We start from the raw sequence: 15,623 nt of genomic DNA, 5'->3' as shown, positions 1-15,623 counted from the left end.
AAAAATTAATTAAAAGGTTGTTAGCGTTGGACTGAGTCCAGCGTCCCACTGTGTCCACAGCGAGGGGGCTCAGTGGGATGCTGGCGAACTGGGAGGTACCAAATAAGACTTTGTTTTTTTATAATACTTAAAACATAAAATATACTACATTAATTATTACACAGGTACGAATTGCAGCAGCTTAGCAGTCTTGAATAGTTTAGAGTATACACAAAAAAATCTACTTTTTTTTTCTTCATAAGATGCAACATCGAATTTCAAAAAAATCACACATTCACAATCTTTGAACATTTTCAGTAAGAAAAAAAAGAACAGAAAAGAGGGACAACTCTCCTGCAACAAGGATCACAGGAAACAATATTTCATAAGTGTATATAATATATATATGAAACATATATATCTTAAATTAACAGTCAAATATATGAGCATATATACATCATTTTACAAGGTAATAAAGGCAAAAAAGCTATTTGCAACATCCCCCTAAATCCTATCATTTCAGATCACTGTAATAAATTATCCATGACATCTCAATTTCAAAATAAAATAAAAAATAAATCTTAAAACTACAAGTTAAAAATCTGTCAAAATATTAAAGGAACCATCTTTGTCTCAAAAGTGAAATAAGATATTGCACCTTGTTTTAAACCAGAGAATAAAATGACAATGAAAAACAGCATACAACACACAACAGGAATTAAATTAGAACTACTGCCACTGGCTGGCGTTCATCTAGATTTTTAACCTTTGTAACAAAAATACATTTCCTGTAACAAAACATCACAGTTTTATTTCACTGAATTTTGTAAATAATGGGAAAAAAAAAAAAAAAAACATCTTCAACACACTCCTTTAAACATTCGACATGTGACAAAACTGTATTCAAGACTGCTAAGCAGATCATCATGGTTTCATTTCCACAGAACTAGAAAAAATAGATATTGCCTTTTGAAATGTTACAACTTCTCGGGTTCATTTTGGCGTTTACAATCCGAGTCATGACAGGAAAAATAACTAAAAAAAATTACAAACAGCTCTCTCAAGTCCAAAAAGGGATCCCAGATACTGTCTATCCAAAATAACAGTGTACACAAGCATTTAGTAACAAACAAATGTTCCTGATTTTAGAAATATTACGTAATCATACAAGTCATTCTACAGCTAGTGTTTCTCACTAAGAAAAAAAGTCTTCAAGGCGTTTTAAATCTAGAACTCCCTCTGTTAAAAAAAAAGGGTTGTTTCCATCCGCAGTGTTTCAAGTCTTGAACCGGCGATTCTCTAGTGATCCTGCAGGACACAAACACATCAGGTGCACGTGAGAACTTCAGCTTTTAATGATCAGTAAAAACAGCAACAAATAAATTGTCCTCCAGTTTAGCTTTTCGGCTTAATTCTAATTAAAATGTCTACAATTTAAAAGGTGCTGATCACAAACAGAGGGAACCAAATTTTAACTAGCCTTAAAAGTATTCCCAAACCAAATGAAGATTTCTATTAAGAGAAACATTTTAATTAAAAAGGGATGATTTACTGTTTTAATGCTCAAACCAGCATACAAGCATATTTTGAACATTAGTTTTTTAAATTTCCTCAACATGTTGTACATCAGCTTTAGTTTCACTTCCACACCATCGAGGCGATAACCGCAGCTTCGACGGTGTTTAACGAGCTGATGGAGCTCTTGGAGCAATTCAAGTTGGCTGTTTCAGGGAATAAACGTTTGAGGGAACCTTCAGATCAGAATCTGGGCCGATAACGTTGCAGGTGTTGTGTCGAGTTTTGTCCCCAAGTCGATATCTGTATCAGTTTTGTTTCGTTTTTCTCTTGCAGTAGTCCCTCGTTTAGCACGGGGGATCCATTCCGTACACTGAAGCCCCGCAATAACTGAAAAACCGCGAAGTAGGAATATTAGTACAAGTAGTAGTTTATTAAAAATAATAATTAAAAAAAAGTTTTTATTTAATAAGGCGTTTTAATCCCTTCCCACACTCTTGCAATATTCTAAACAATGTTTCTAAATTCGAAAAGAGCACAGAATGTCATGATTTCAGCTCCCTGCCTCCTCTGCGCTCAGCCACTTACAAGCACTCTTGGCCACGCCCACTTCTACGCTCTGCACAGAGAACAGCTGATCAGCTGCAGCAGGAAGTTTATCCTGCAGTGTGGGCTGCACAAAGCAGGTGCTAAATTATTTAAAATAATGTATTTTAAATAAAAAAAATTCCAGGCCGATCGTGCGGCTCGTCCATCAATCAGCAAATTGTGTGTCATGTCCAATCTTATTTTGAAAAACCTCGATCGAGCGAGTCCGTGATAAACGAACCGCGAAAGTAGCAAGGGACTACTGTATTCTCTATGATTTTTATTTTAAGTTTAATGCCGCAAAAACACCTTGATGTTTGTCTTTCATCCTTTCTGTCGTAGAAGGAAACGCACCTAGACAGCTGAAAATGTAATATGTAGGTGGGGGGAACAGATCTCGTGTGCTGATTTCATTTAACGTCTGCTCATTTTAAACATTTACAACAAGTTAACAGCTAAACTAATCAAATTTAAATTGGACTATTTAATGCACATGACATGAAACGCACAAAGGCCAATGTACAAAACGACTTGTCAACATTAATCCTCAGTATTTCTATTTAAGCACTTTTATTTCTCTCATGTCTAAACTCCTGCTAAAGAACCAGTTTGCTGCAGTTCTTACCCATAACATTACGACCTGCTGAATATTTAGCCTTTTTATTTCTAAAACGCAAACAACAAGAACTTAATTTTATTTATTTGTTGTCCTGGAATTGACACTTTAAATGTATTCTTTGTACTTTATTTGCAATTTAAAATTTATATTGTGTTGCACTGTAAAAATAAAATCAAATGCTTATTCTTATTGCTCGAGAAAAATGATTTTTTTTTTTTAGATTAAATTAGTGAAACTGAATAACTGAACTAAGAACAGCTGTTGCTGAACGTTTTATAGTTTTTACCTCTTCAAGAGGTTAGCAGACACCAAGAAAACCCACACCAATCCTCTAACTGCTGTGAAATCAGGTGTGCAGTGCAGATCAGGAGTGGGGTCTCACCTGAAGGCCCGAGGCCGACGTCTGCTGAGCGCTCTGGTTGAAGAAGGCCATCGGCTGTCTGTAGAAGTCAACCCAGGCGTTGTAGTCAGGATTAGAGGTCTGCTGAGATCCAGGACCAGATGTCTGGCCTAAAAAATAAAAAAAGAGGACACCATCATAGAATAAAGAAATGTTTTTATTTCTATTTTTTAATAATAAGCAATTTCACGTGAACTTACCCCAGGTTTTGTTATAGTCGGAAGCAGTGCTCTGGGCTTGGTTTTGCTGACCTGCTGAACAAACAGGATTCATTTGATTTTTGTTTGTAATAACCAATCAAATGCAGATTTCCAATTTGACATTTTGAAATCATAATTACAAGGTTTAATGAAAGCAAGCAAATGTAATCAAGCCTCAGCGACAGAAATTAACCGAGACGTGAATCTGAACTCAACGAAGCAGAGTTAAAAGAAGAAGCTTGAATTGATCTTAATCAGTTTGATGTTTGAGTGACTCTTGCCTAGCTTTTTATAATACTGCTCCCAGTCCATCTGGCCCGTCTGGGATCCATTGTGACCTGAAACCAGACACAGAAAACACAACCAGATTTAGTGAGAGCAGCTTTTGCATTTCACCTTCTGTTCTTATTTACAGATCTGCTTCCCGATAAATTCCACTGACGGCAAACGTAAAAGTCTGTCCGTACAGGAAACGCGTGGTTAGCCACGAGGAATGTGTCTGCAGAACGGAAAACATGAAAATCTGTGCCGTTTTCAAAGTCAGGCGTCAATTTTAATCATCTATTTATCAGCCCAAGATACTGACGGCTGAAGGCGATCAGGTTTTTGCCCGTGTCTGTTAGCAAAATACCTCACACCAATAGACAGATTTTAATTAAACTTTCAGTAATTAATTATTGAAGGTACATCTACAACGAACCAACTTATGGAGCCAATCCAATTCAAGATGGCTGCCAAAGACAACTGATCTTAGCAAACACAAAAAATTGTTCCAACTCAGTCAATCTGACAGGCGAAGATTAAATTTGGTAAAAGCTGAGAGTCAATACTAACACCTACTTCAAAACACTAACAGATCACACAATATGGCACGAGATCACACACATTACTGTCAACGTTTCGTCCAAACGGCAACATTTCTCAGAATGAGATGAGTTTAAAACAGGTTACACACATTCCTTCAAGGAATACAATAATTTGGTGCATTTCTAATTAAACAGGACTCGTTTAGAAAATACTCACTCTGGTCTTGCTGGCCTTGAGGCTGCCATATCTGAAACGTTGTACCCCATCCTCCGCTCATGAGCATCTGAGGGCCACTTAAAAAAAAAAAAAAAAAAGAGTTTATCTGGTAACCATCATCAAAATTTCCCCATGTTACAGTGCCAGTAGACTGAACTGGGGATAAGTGTAAATATATGTAAATGTTCTATGCGAGGAACTGGAGCTTACTGCTGAGGAGGAGTAGTTGGTCCTTGGTTGTAAGTATTCATGCCAAAGCTGCTGTTACTGCCAATCCCTGCGCCCTGCAGAACAGAAAGAGGCGGCGAGTGAGAGACCACACTTGTGTTTAAAGGGAGCCAACAGGCAAGGTCAAAGGGCAGAGGCGAGCGCTGATGCACTCCATTAAGTCCATTTGATGGATTCTTCATGTTTAACCTCTGGTGACATCCTGCTGGCCACCAGAACCACGGCAGCCCAGCAGCTTCCTGAACTGACATGTGCGCTCATGAATATCAGGGCAGACAATAGCGTTTTGGAGGGGGGGGGGGGGGAGTGCCATGGGTGTCGGGGCCAGACCACCTACCCCAATTCTCTCATCGATCAGCTGACGAGCTTTTTCCAACTGCTGAGGGGTGCCTCGGATGGAGAAGATGCGCACGTTGGGGTCAGTGTTCGGCGGTGGGTTTCTCTGTAGCTCCACGTGGGCACGAGACTGCTCTTTGATGTTTTTTATGGTTTCTCCACCTGGAAATTTATTTAAATTTGATATTAGTTTCAGTAGATTGACTGTGGAAAGTTTTACAAAAAGATGCTCAATCACGTGACATTATTCAAACCGTCAGATCAGTTTTCGCTGGAGCCATAAATTATTTTTTTAAGACATAAAACAATTAAAAATTGTTAAGTTAATAAACAGTCACAGAATCAGCTACAAGCCGTGTCATTTGCTCACTTTTATACCCCTCTTAGTTCAGAGTTCAGCATAGTTCAAGGGGTGTCCTTGAAGCCAGCTGAAGTCTCTTCATTTACACAAACACATGGTTCATGGGCAGAGACGGATCAAGTGTTTTGAGAGACGGATCAAGTGTTTTGGGCTCAGGGCAGAGGGGTGGAATACTCAGCCATAATAAAAACATCCATAACCATTGACCAAAAATTCCCAGACAGAAACACTGCTATAAACTGGTTGGGAGTGAATAATTCAGGCTGTGTAGTCACCTGTGGGTGGTGATTTAAGCTATGTTGGCTGATGGCATAATTGAGTAGAAGTAGTAGTTTGAATTGGGAATAAAGAAAATAAAAACAATACAATAGTTTTTCTTAGATGGCTATGATCTGTGTTGCATATAAAAGTAGATAAAAGTTGTTACCATCTGTCCTAATGCACATGAAGTCCGAATGACACACATCAGGGCGAGGTTAAATCAGAATACGACCGTTTTGCTTTACTTTTTAGTAATTGGATGATCAGGGGTTCCCAACCCTGGTCCTTGAGGAACACCATCCTGCACGATTTAGTTGCTTCTCTGCTCCAACACACCAGATTTGAATGAACATGTAATGAACGGGCTTCTGCAGAAATTGAGGAAGTAATTAAATCACTGAATCAGGTGTGTTGGAGCAGAGAAACAACTAAAACATGCAGGATGGTGTTCCTCAAGGACCAGGGTTGGGAAACAAATACTTTAAATATCTTTCCAACCTTCTAGCTGCTGAACAGGCAACGGCTTCTAAAACGAACTTCGGTCACATCTGAGACGAAGAAGGTAAACATCCCATAACTATAATCTGTTCTCTGAGTCCAAAACGTTGTATGGGACCTGGCTTCTCTTCGCTGCGTTGATTAAACTCACTAAATTCATGCGATAGTCGTACCTTTTGAAAAACCTGTTGTGTGTGTGTCATCTGCCATTCTCTTGTAACATCCATGCAAATCAGGATACAAAAGACAACATCTCCTGCCCACCCACCCCCTGCTCAGCATCCGATGCCAGTTTCCCCAACGTGCAAGAAGAGCAATTACATCAGCAGGGGGAGATAAAATGTAGACGGCGAGAAAAGAGACACAAAAATGAAGCGTATCCTCCTTTGGGGATATTATTTGTCTCTCACTTTTTCCCCCACTTCAGACTTTATGTTCTTATGAGAAAAGAGAATGAGGGAGGGGAGGGGTGCTTCCCGGGGGGGGGGGGGGGGGGGACACCGGGGCTGTCCCAACATCAATTACACATTTGTTCACTTGCGGCTGACACTGACGACCCTGGATGACCCACAAATGAAAACGCTCATCAGATTCTTCTCCTAGGGTAGCGTTCTCCTCGCTGCCAACAGGCTGCACATGGGCCATTAACCCATTGTCAACCAAATGAAACTTCTGCCTTAATGAAGCCATTATGATCTCTTCTGGTCAGACAGCAGAGAGCAATGAAGACCCCGACTATTCATTGCATGGAGGGGGCAGATAATACGGGCCTTATTAATGAGACTGGTTTAGTGAGCTGCACAAAAGTGCAACTGGTGACAGCATTCAATGCAAAGCTGAGGGACTGGTTAGCTGCTGGGCTGGAAAAAAAAAAAACTCTCTCAGGAATCAAAGAACAATTACATTGTTAGGAAGCTTAACATGACAATTCTCTGGCAACTCTTGTAAAAATAACTATGTATTTTTTCTTGCTAAATTGCAAGTGAGAATTTAATTAGTAAGGCTCTAAGCTTTCAAAAACATTCCTGCAAACACTTAAATGACAAAACATAGAAAATAAATAAATGCTAACCAAGATTTCAAAGAAGTTTGAGTAGGAAACGGTTAAAGTTTTTGTTGTTAAACAAATCCAGTGTTTAACTTTAAGGGAAAAAGGTGATACTTTTTTTTTTCTCCACTTAATTTTTTCCACCCAAAGCTGAAGACTTTCACAAGTGAGAAATTATTAAATAAACCAATGTTAATCAAAAAATAATGGTTTTAAAATTCTTTTGTTGTATTAAAATAAAAAAAAAAGGTACAAGCTACTTTTAACCACGCAATGCTTCAATAAAGCTTGTTCAAGTTTGTACTTTACAGATAAAATGTTTTGTCAAAGCAAAGTAGGAAAAACAACTTTACATTTTCATATATAACATTTTAATACAACTTACTAACACACTTTAATTTCCAACTAAATGCCATTACCAAGTATCTCCATCTGATTTGACAAAATCTTTAAGTTTCCCAATATTATAGAAAGATGATTTAACTGAAGTGCCATTCAGAGACATCTGGCAGTCATATTAAGGAGAGCAATTTTTTACTTTGGCCCAAACTGCCTTTAAGAAAGACCCAATAAGTGAATATCCAATTTAGGCCAAAATTCATAATTGTACGAGCAGGATCCTCGTTATGCCTCTCGCACTGAATTCATAGTCACAATAAAGTCCAAGCAGGCTGGTGGGTGGTTTGATTTATCAAGCTGTGTGTGACAGAGTGTGTGTGCGCGAGTAAAGGGTCAAAACCAAGGGGCAACCGGCTGCATATGGCATCGTAAAGATATTAATCACCGGATCCTTTAAGGGATGGCTGACAGCACCCAGACCCACCGCCATCTCCACCATATTGGCTCACTTCATATGCTAATGCAGAGAGCGAGGGACGCAACGCCCAGGTTTATTTGTTTCCCTTGCTCCATTACAAGCACAAAAGCCACTTGACATTTCTATTGCCATGTTTTTATCTTAGGTAAAGAGGCCCCCACTGCACCGCCCACCACTGCACATACGCACACACACACCAAGGCAACATGCATGCCATCATAGAACGCACACACACACAGCCCCTTCCAATGCAGTGGTCAATGACTTTTAAATAGCTGCCAATAGAGTGGGCATGAATAGCCAATAAGCTAATTCCTCTATTCATTCCCTCGCTGCACTCTATTGGACTGAAAGACCCTCATTAGATGCCAGGCAGCCTTCCACATGATTGAGGGCTGTTATTATGCACCTTTAACAATTAATGTCACATTACACGCATTATCCCCGTCATTAAGCCTTTAGTGAAGCCAATGAATACCACTTGTGCTGTATACATGAACCCTAGGGGAGAACAGGAGGGTGGTCACGTTCCCCCCCCGCTTCATCACATCAGTTTCACGTAGTGGCCAAACACCACATGGCGTTGAGTTTTTCAAAGAAAAGCAGCCGTCTGGCAAGTTGGATTTACTTTTAGTACGGCTGATCGTTTTGATGAACTGTTCCGTTTCTCAAAAAAAGCAAAAAAACACTTTGATAAATGTTTCAGAGTAAAATACGCAAGACAAATAAATAGACGAAGCTTACAAAGGTGATATTTGAATAAAGCATGTTTTCAACTCGCCAACAGGACAGAAATTAAAACATCTTTACCTTTGCCGATCACTAGGCCACACTTATCAGCAGGTACTGCATAGGTCACATCCTGCAGCCCCCCAGGTCCTCCCATGTTGGAGTCACCACGCCCTCGACGTCCCAAAACGCCACAAAATCCATCTCGCTCCTATAAGAGGTTAAAACTTTAGAGAAATGCCTAATTCTAACCCAAATGGTCACAATACATTTCCTTAATGTTTCATCTGCTCCCTTAAAGGCAGCATCTCACTGGGCTGCGACTGCTGACGAACAGCATTTGTGAAGGAGTCTCCAAAATGTTTGTGGGGGTTTTCAGTTATATTGTGCAAGTTGCACAGGTTCACTCTGATATCTGTAATCTGAATAGATTATCTCAAAATAACCGATTGTTGGAGGTATACTCAAACCCCTCTCAATTTTGTTGGGAGTCATTTAGAAACCTTCTCAAAAGCACTTAATTGTGTATTTTGACACCTGCATGGGAGCTCTGCTTATGGCAGAACATTTCTAAAACAACAAATACAAATATCCAGATCTTACAAAGATGATAAATACTTTTAGAAATACGTTCAAATTTACCCCCATTTCAAAATTTACTTTAGCCGCCAAGGCGGGTACAACGACGGCTGAGGGGGTACAATAAGAGTGGAGACCAGCAATGTGATGTCTTCACCTACAACAGAGTTGCAAGCCAGAGACACAAAAGCGAGACAATTCCCAGTCCCTAAGTTTAGTTGCCAACTACTTTCCAACAGATGCTACCTAGCAAGATATACCCTAACTACCAATTAATACTCACTGTACTTTCAAAAGTACATTAGATAAAAATCCAACATTAGCCCCAACATGTTGAGATGAAGCTGGTTTCAGTAGGAACGTTTACTCTAGTGGCCTGCCTCTAATTTCTTGTTTAAAAACAAACAACGAAGCAATCCTGTTTTTAACAAAACAGCAGAACTTACCTGAGCGGTCTGCACCAGTTCGTTGATGAGGTGAGCTGCGTGATGGCAGTGGTCAGACTGGCCCATCACCTGAGCAACACGGTCAGGACTGACTCCATCATCTGAACAAAATAACACATAATCCACTTTAAACCCCGAGGGGATTTAAAAACAACCCTTGAATTGAGAAAACGTCTGATTTTGTTTTCCCTAAAACTAAAAATTGAAGGTCAATAGATAACCTATGAAATAGAAAATAAACTAAAAGCTGTACTGTACTTGGGCAACAAAATATTTCACCAACCAAAATGTATATTGACATCTATAAGAGGTTTAGGGAGCTTTATGTGCATGAAATAAACATTATAATTACATAAATCTGAAGAAAAACAGAATTACGCAACTAAACAGAGCTCGTTATCATCACTAGGCCTGTCGAATATAAACAATAAATCAATTAATCGCACGATAAATGAAAATTATCAACTTCATTTTCATTTATCAACTATCGTTTTTTTCGTGTCGCTCTCTTTCTATTGAAGACACTGGATGACAAAAAGCTCAACTTCTGTGCTCTTCATCGACCCCTCCCTTTCTCTTATCTTTAAAATCCATTTTAACCGCCCAAAATCACGTTTTTGAATTGTTAAAAGCAGCTAAACTACAAGCTAAGCCAACAGGCCGACCTCGGATGTGTGTGTGTGTGTGGTGGGGACCTCCGTCTTGTTGAAGCTCCAAAATTCACAATTGAAACTTGTGTCTTCATGTAAAGTTTTTCTCTGCAAAAGGAAGCTGAAAACGTGTTCACTGATTTTTTTATTAAAAGCTTTGTGTGAAAAATGCTATGCTAAAGAGCTCAAACCACAACGAGTGGCCGCCATTTTGAGAACCAAAGAGACGCTCATGTCACGTCAAGGGAACTCCCTCCCATTTTTCTTACAGAGACACGCTGCTCGCTCCCTCACTATCCACCCTTCGGTTCAAACAGTCTTATACTGCCATCCAGTGGTCAAAAAAGGTACCACATGCAAAACAAATTAAACATTTCTTCTTAAATTTGACAGTAATTATGAATTATTGTCAAATTTCAAACAATATCGTTTATCGCAATAATTTCTGAGACAATTAATCGACCTGCAAAATTTGTTATCGTGACAGGCCTAATCGTCACCTTGTTTGAACTGGATCCTGACACCAGCATCATTCTGAATCTTCTTGATCATCTCTCCATTCCTGCCTATGATGATACCAACCGCAAATCTGGGCACAACCACCTGAAAATAAAAAAATATATTTTTTAATATTTATAAAAGGGGAATACATTTGGCTTTTTAGGATTTGATAAGATAATTTGAATCGTACATCCATACTACTTCCACCCATTTTGGAGCCAAAATCTGCCCTGCCGACCCTGAAGTCTCCTTGGTCTTTGTCCCGTATGAGTTTCACCACAAGTTCACGAGCTTGCTAGAAGGAAAATTGATAAGCATAGTAAAAATTTGGACTTTACACATAATGCTTAATATCAACCAAAACAAAACTGCATGTTTTTCGATGTCTTCCTAGGACATAAAATGTGTAAATTGAGAACAAAAAGGAGAAATAGCAGCATACAGTGAGCTGTTCTGAAACTGACCTGCACTTTGTGGGGATCTCCCGTGATTCTGAGGGGCTTGTCTGCTCCTGTGGGCATGGGGTCATCCTGAATCATCATCATCTGCACTCCTGTTCTCTCCTGCAGGAGTACAATCAGACAGGAACACAAACCACCAGTTACCTGGGGCCTAAACACTATTCACTCAGAAATGACAGAAATTCTGTGATATAACACAGTTGAGCAATACAAACAAAACAAGTGGCTGTATATAAGAAAAACAGGCAGACAAACAAGAAAATCAACTTACAATTGTGTCTATTTCAGTAAACAAAAACACGTCCATATTGTGGTGAGTACACATTTTACTGCAGTCTACAACGCTCAAAAATGATAGTGAATGCAGTATCACGATGATAAGAATGATGGCAGGCTGTAAACAGTATGACAATTTTAATGTGCTTTAAGTGCTCAGCCTACTAGCAGACCTGCAGTTGCTTGATGGTCTCTCCACCCTTGCCGATGACCAGGCCGACTTTGTTTGCGGGGATGAGGATCTGTTGGATGGAACTGTTGCCGTCCATGTCGTTGTGGAAGCCTGGACCGTACCGACACTGCTCCACAATCTCACTCAGCAGCCTTTTCGCCTGCCTGTGGAGAGGAGCAAACCGCAGCGAAGGCATTTGTCACCACATTTACTCCATTAAGTCTCATTTCACCGTTTCAGAAGAGAAACCTCTGTTACGGTACTTCAGACACTGATCCTGATATGCAAACTGAACTTTTGAGATTGTGTGTGAGATCTCAATTATAAGGAACTTTCGTAATGTTCTCTGGTGCTTCTTTGAGTTTGTCACAAATGCTGCTACTCACTCAATGTTTTCTGGGCTCCCGGTCAGCGTGCACGGTCTGTCCAACATGCCTCCGCTGTCTGTGACGAAACAGAACTTTAAGAAACTGTATATTATCCTCACAGGAGCAACATCTCAACAACTTCAATCTAAACTGACTCATTTTAGAAAAAGACCCACAGAAACCTTAGAAAATAGAAATACCCATAGAAAATCTATGTAAAAATGAATCCCATACAAAAACTGCACGCGCAAAGGGCTTCAAATACATGTAATATGCACTTTGGCTTGTATTCAACCTGTTTTTAAGTGTCATGCATTGCATGTTGTGATAACAGAAAAACAGACCGTTTACTCCAGAATAAGGGTTTAGGTTTGGAACTCTTTACAAATATTCAAGTGCAGTTTGATATACAAGTAGTAATGCTTTATATAGACAAACAAGGATAAGTAGTTTGGGATGATTATTTCTGTATTATTCTTATTTGTTAGGAATTTGTTATGCAAAATTTGCAGTGGTATACGAGAGCCAACCACTAAAATTCACTGCATCATGAAAAAAAGCACACACCCGAAGGCCTCACTACTCATACCTCCATTTAGATCAAGAAAAATAAAATGTTGCTAAAATTTGGATGAGTAGCTACAGTGAAAGAATGCTGATTAAATGCTGCAGTTGAGATTGATTTTTGCCTATTTCTTACTACTTACCAGAGGCAATCTGGATCTTACAACCCGATTCTTGCTGTATTCTTGAGATCTGTTCTCCTCCTTTTCCAATAACTACAAAAATGAGCGCAACATTTTTAAAGGCGTTTTAAAATTAAACAGATATAGTTGTGCTTCGAAGTTTACATACACTGGCGGAATTTGAGACTTTTTGGACATATTTCAAAGAATATGAATGATAAAACTTCTTTCCCTCATGGTTATGGGGGCCGAAATGGGGTAGAGGTAGGGCAGCTGACCTGGGACTTTCGATCCCAGACATTCCCACATGTCGTGGTGTGTCTGAGCAAGACACCCAATCCCTAATTGCTCCCCGGGCAGCTTACATAGCTGCCCACTGCTCCACCTGCATGTATCACAGGTGTGATGGGTTAAATGCAGAGAACCAATCTCACCAGGAACATACAATGATGACAACACATAGTGCTTATTACGGTTAGTGTTTGGGTGAAGCCATTTATTATGAAACAATTGTGACAACCGAAAATAAATGACCCTAATCAAAAATTTACATACCTTAGTTCTTAATATCGTGTCTTGTCTCCCTTAGCATCAGTGACAGATTCAAGTCTTTTGTGATAGTTGTGGATGACTATTTTCTCACATGGTGAAGTTGCCAATTCTTCTCAGCAAAATAAGCACCGTATTTTCCGCTGCAAACGTCACACTGCCCTATAAGTCGCATCAGTCCAAATATGTCTAATAAAGTCGAAAAATCCATAAGTACGTCGCTTCACAGTATAAGTCGCATCATTATGCATCACCACTGATGCATCGCGTTTGTTATGCGTCACCACTGACAACTCGGAAATGTGGGCCGGTGTTGTGCCAAAAATTGATTGGCTGCAAATGGTGGACGTGGGAGCGTGCATGCAAGGACTTTAACAAGAATTTAAAACAATTATTTGTTTGCTCGACTTTATAGTAAAAGGTATGTCTCAGTTGAACTTTTACTTAATAAATGCACTTTAATGGTCAAATTAGCTGCATTTTGCCAGGGCGGTGCAGCGAAATGAAGTTGATTTGACGATTGCTCCAAGTGAGCTGGACAAAGGTGGCAGCCTATGGCAAGTCGACTGTGTCATTAATAGCTACTTTTACCTATTACATGACACAACGATATGCTCTACTACTCTGGTGCCATCTAGCGGCTGAAAAATAGTAGTGGTCAATATTATTTTCAGTCAGAATGAATGTAAAAAAAAAAGTCATCTCTCAGCCAAAAATTGGTTTATAAATATATAAAAAAATATCCATAAATACGTCACTTTGGAGGCAGCACGGTGGCACAACTGGTAGAGCTGCTGCCTCTCAGCACGCAGGTCCTCTGTTCAAATCCCGGTCCAGGGGCCTTTCTGGGTGGAGTTTGCATGTTCTCTCCGCGCATGCGTGGTTTTCTCCGGGTACTCTGGTTTCCTCCCACAGACCATGTTAGACATGCATGTTAGGCTGATTGGTAACTCTAAATTGTCCCTAGGTGTGAGTGAGAGAGTGAATGGTTGTTTGTCTCCTTTGTCTGTGTCCCTGTGATGGACTTGCGATCTGTCCAGGGTGTACCCTGCCCCTCGCACAATGACTGCCGGACATGGGCACCGGCAACCCCCGTGACCCAAAATGGAAGAAGCGGGTAAAGATAATGGAAGGATGGACGTCACTTTGGCGTATAAGTCGCAGTGCATGCAAATTTTGAAAAAAAAACAAACAAAAAAAAACATGACTTATACAGCGATAAATATGGTAAGTAAAGTGCTATGTGTTGTCATCACTGCATGTTCCCATACAATGGTGAAATTGGTTCTCTGCATTTAACCCATTACACCTGGGATATACCCAGGTGGAGCAGTGGGCAGCTTTGCAAGCGCCCGGGGAGCAATTAGGGAATGGGTGTCTTGCTCAGAGACACCATGACATGTGGGAATGGCTTAAGGTCAAATCTGGGACTTTCAGGTCCAGAGTTGGCTGCCCTACCTCTACCTCATCTTGGCCCCCAAATGTCTCCAGTTCCTGTAAACTCTTGGGTTATATTGCATGAAGTGCACATTTAAAATTGCCCCAAAGCTGCTCAATAATGCAGAGGTCAGGAAACTGGACATTCCAGAAACTTCACTTTTTTTCCTGCTGTAGCCACCAACATGTTCGGGTTGCTGTTTAATATACCATATTATACATTATAAGTGTTTAGGGAATATCTTAGATCTTTTAGAGTATCATTTATCGTATATCTTAGTGTATGTTAGATCCTTATATATCGTTTTTTTCTATACTTTATATTTTTGCTATTTTTGGGTGTAACTGGGACTATGAGTACACAATTTTGTTCCACCTCATGTACCACATGTGATGCAAATGACAACGAATCTTGAACATGTTGACTTGGCCTTGTGTTTTGGATCATAGTCATGTTGGAAAGTTCAAGAGCATCCCATGCTCAGCTTCCGAGCTGATGTGAACAAATGTGCCTGTGTAACTGGCATCCCAAAACATCAGTGATCCACCTCTGTGTTTCAGAGTAGGGATGGTGCACTTTTCATCATGAGCATTGTTGACTCCTCTCCAAATGTAGCGCTTATGGTTTGGACTTAAAATTTGGTCTCATCACTCCAAATAACTTTGTTCCAGAGTCATTTGTGGGATTTTCTTTGCATTCAGAACAACTCTCCTGGCAGTTGTGGCTGAAACGTGCTGGTCTACCCGACTGTGCCTTTGTTTCTACAGAATCCCTCATTTCCACTTTTTAATTAGGGTCTGAACACTGCTGACTGGCATTCTAAATGCTTGGATAAGTTTTTATATCCTTTTCCTGTTTTATAAAGTTCAACTAGCTTCTCCCATTATATATATAT

General features: G+C 39.8%; 1 protein-coding gene across 1 annotated transcript in view; it reads right to left on the bottom strand.

Moving 5' to 3' along the window:
• Positions 1-289: 289 nt before the first annotated feature.
• Positions 290-15,623, bottom strand: part of fubp3 (far upstream element (FUSE) binding protein 3) — a 28,075-nt gene continuing 12,741 nt past the window's right edge. Inside the window, exons 5-19 of the mRNA XM_037692218.1 lie at positions 12,763-12,834; positions 12,074-12,131; positions 11,689-11,851; positions 11,243-11,341; positions 10,969-11,073; positions 10,778-10,880; positions 9,628-9,728; positions 8,684-8,813; positions 4,890-5,050; positions 4,535-4,608; positions 4,325-4,401; positions 3,583-3,639; positions 3,302-3,352; positions 3,084-3,211; positions 290-1,287 (exon numbers count right to left, since the gene is read on the bottom strand). Coding sequence (XP_037548146.1) covers positions 1,279-1,287; positions 3,084-3,211; positions 3,302-3,352; positions 3,583-3,639; positions 4,325-4,401; positions 4,535-4,608; positions 4,890-5,050; positions 8,684-8,813; positions 9,628-9,728; positions 10,778-10,880; positions 10,969-11,073; positions 11,243-11,341; positions 11,689-11,851; positions 12,074-12,131; positions 12,763-12,834 — 1,388 coding nt within the window. The 3' untranslated portion in view covers positions 290-1,278. The remainder of the gene's footprint in view (positions 1,288-3,083; positions 3,212-3,301; positions 3,353-3,582; positions 3,640-4,324; positions 4,402-4,534; positions 4,609-4,889; positions 5,051-8,683; positions 8,814-9,627; positions 9,729-10,777; positions 10,881-10,968; positions 11,074-11,242; positions 11,342-11,688; positions 11,852-12,073; positions 12,132-12,762; positions 12,835-15,623) is intronic.

The sequence above is a fragment of the Nematolebias whitei genome, chromosome 18, assembly GCF_014905685.2.
Source record: "Nematolebias whitei isolate Nwh7 chromosome 18, NemWhi1, whole genome shotgun sequence".
Classification (NCBI taxonomy): Eukaryota; Metazoa; Chordata; class Actinopteri; order Cyprinodontiformes; family Rivulidae; genus Nematolebias; species Nematolebias whitei.
This window is presented reverse-complemented; position numbering and strand designations above follow the sequence as displayed.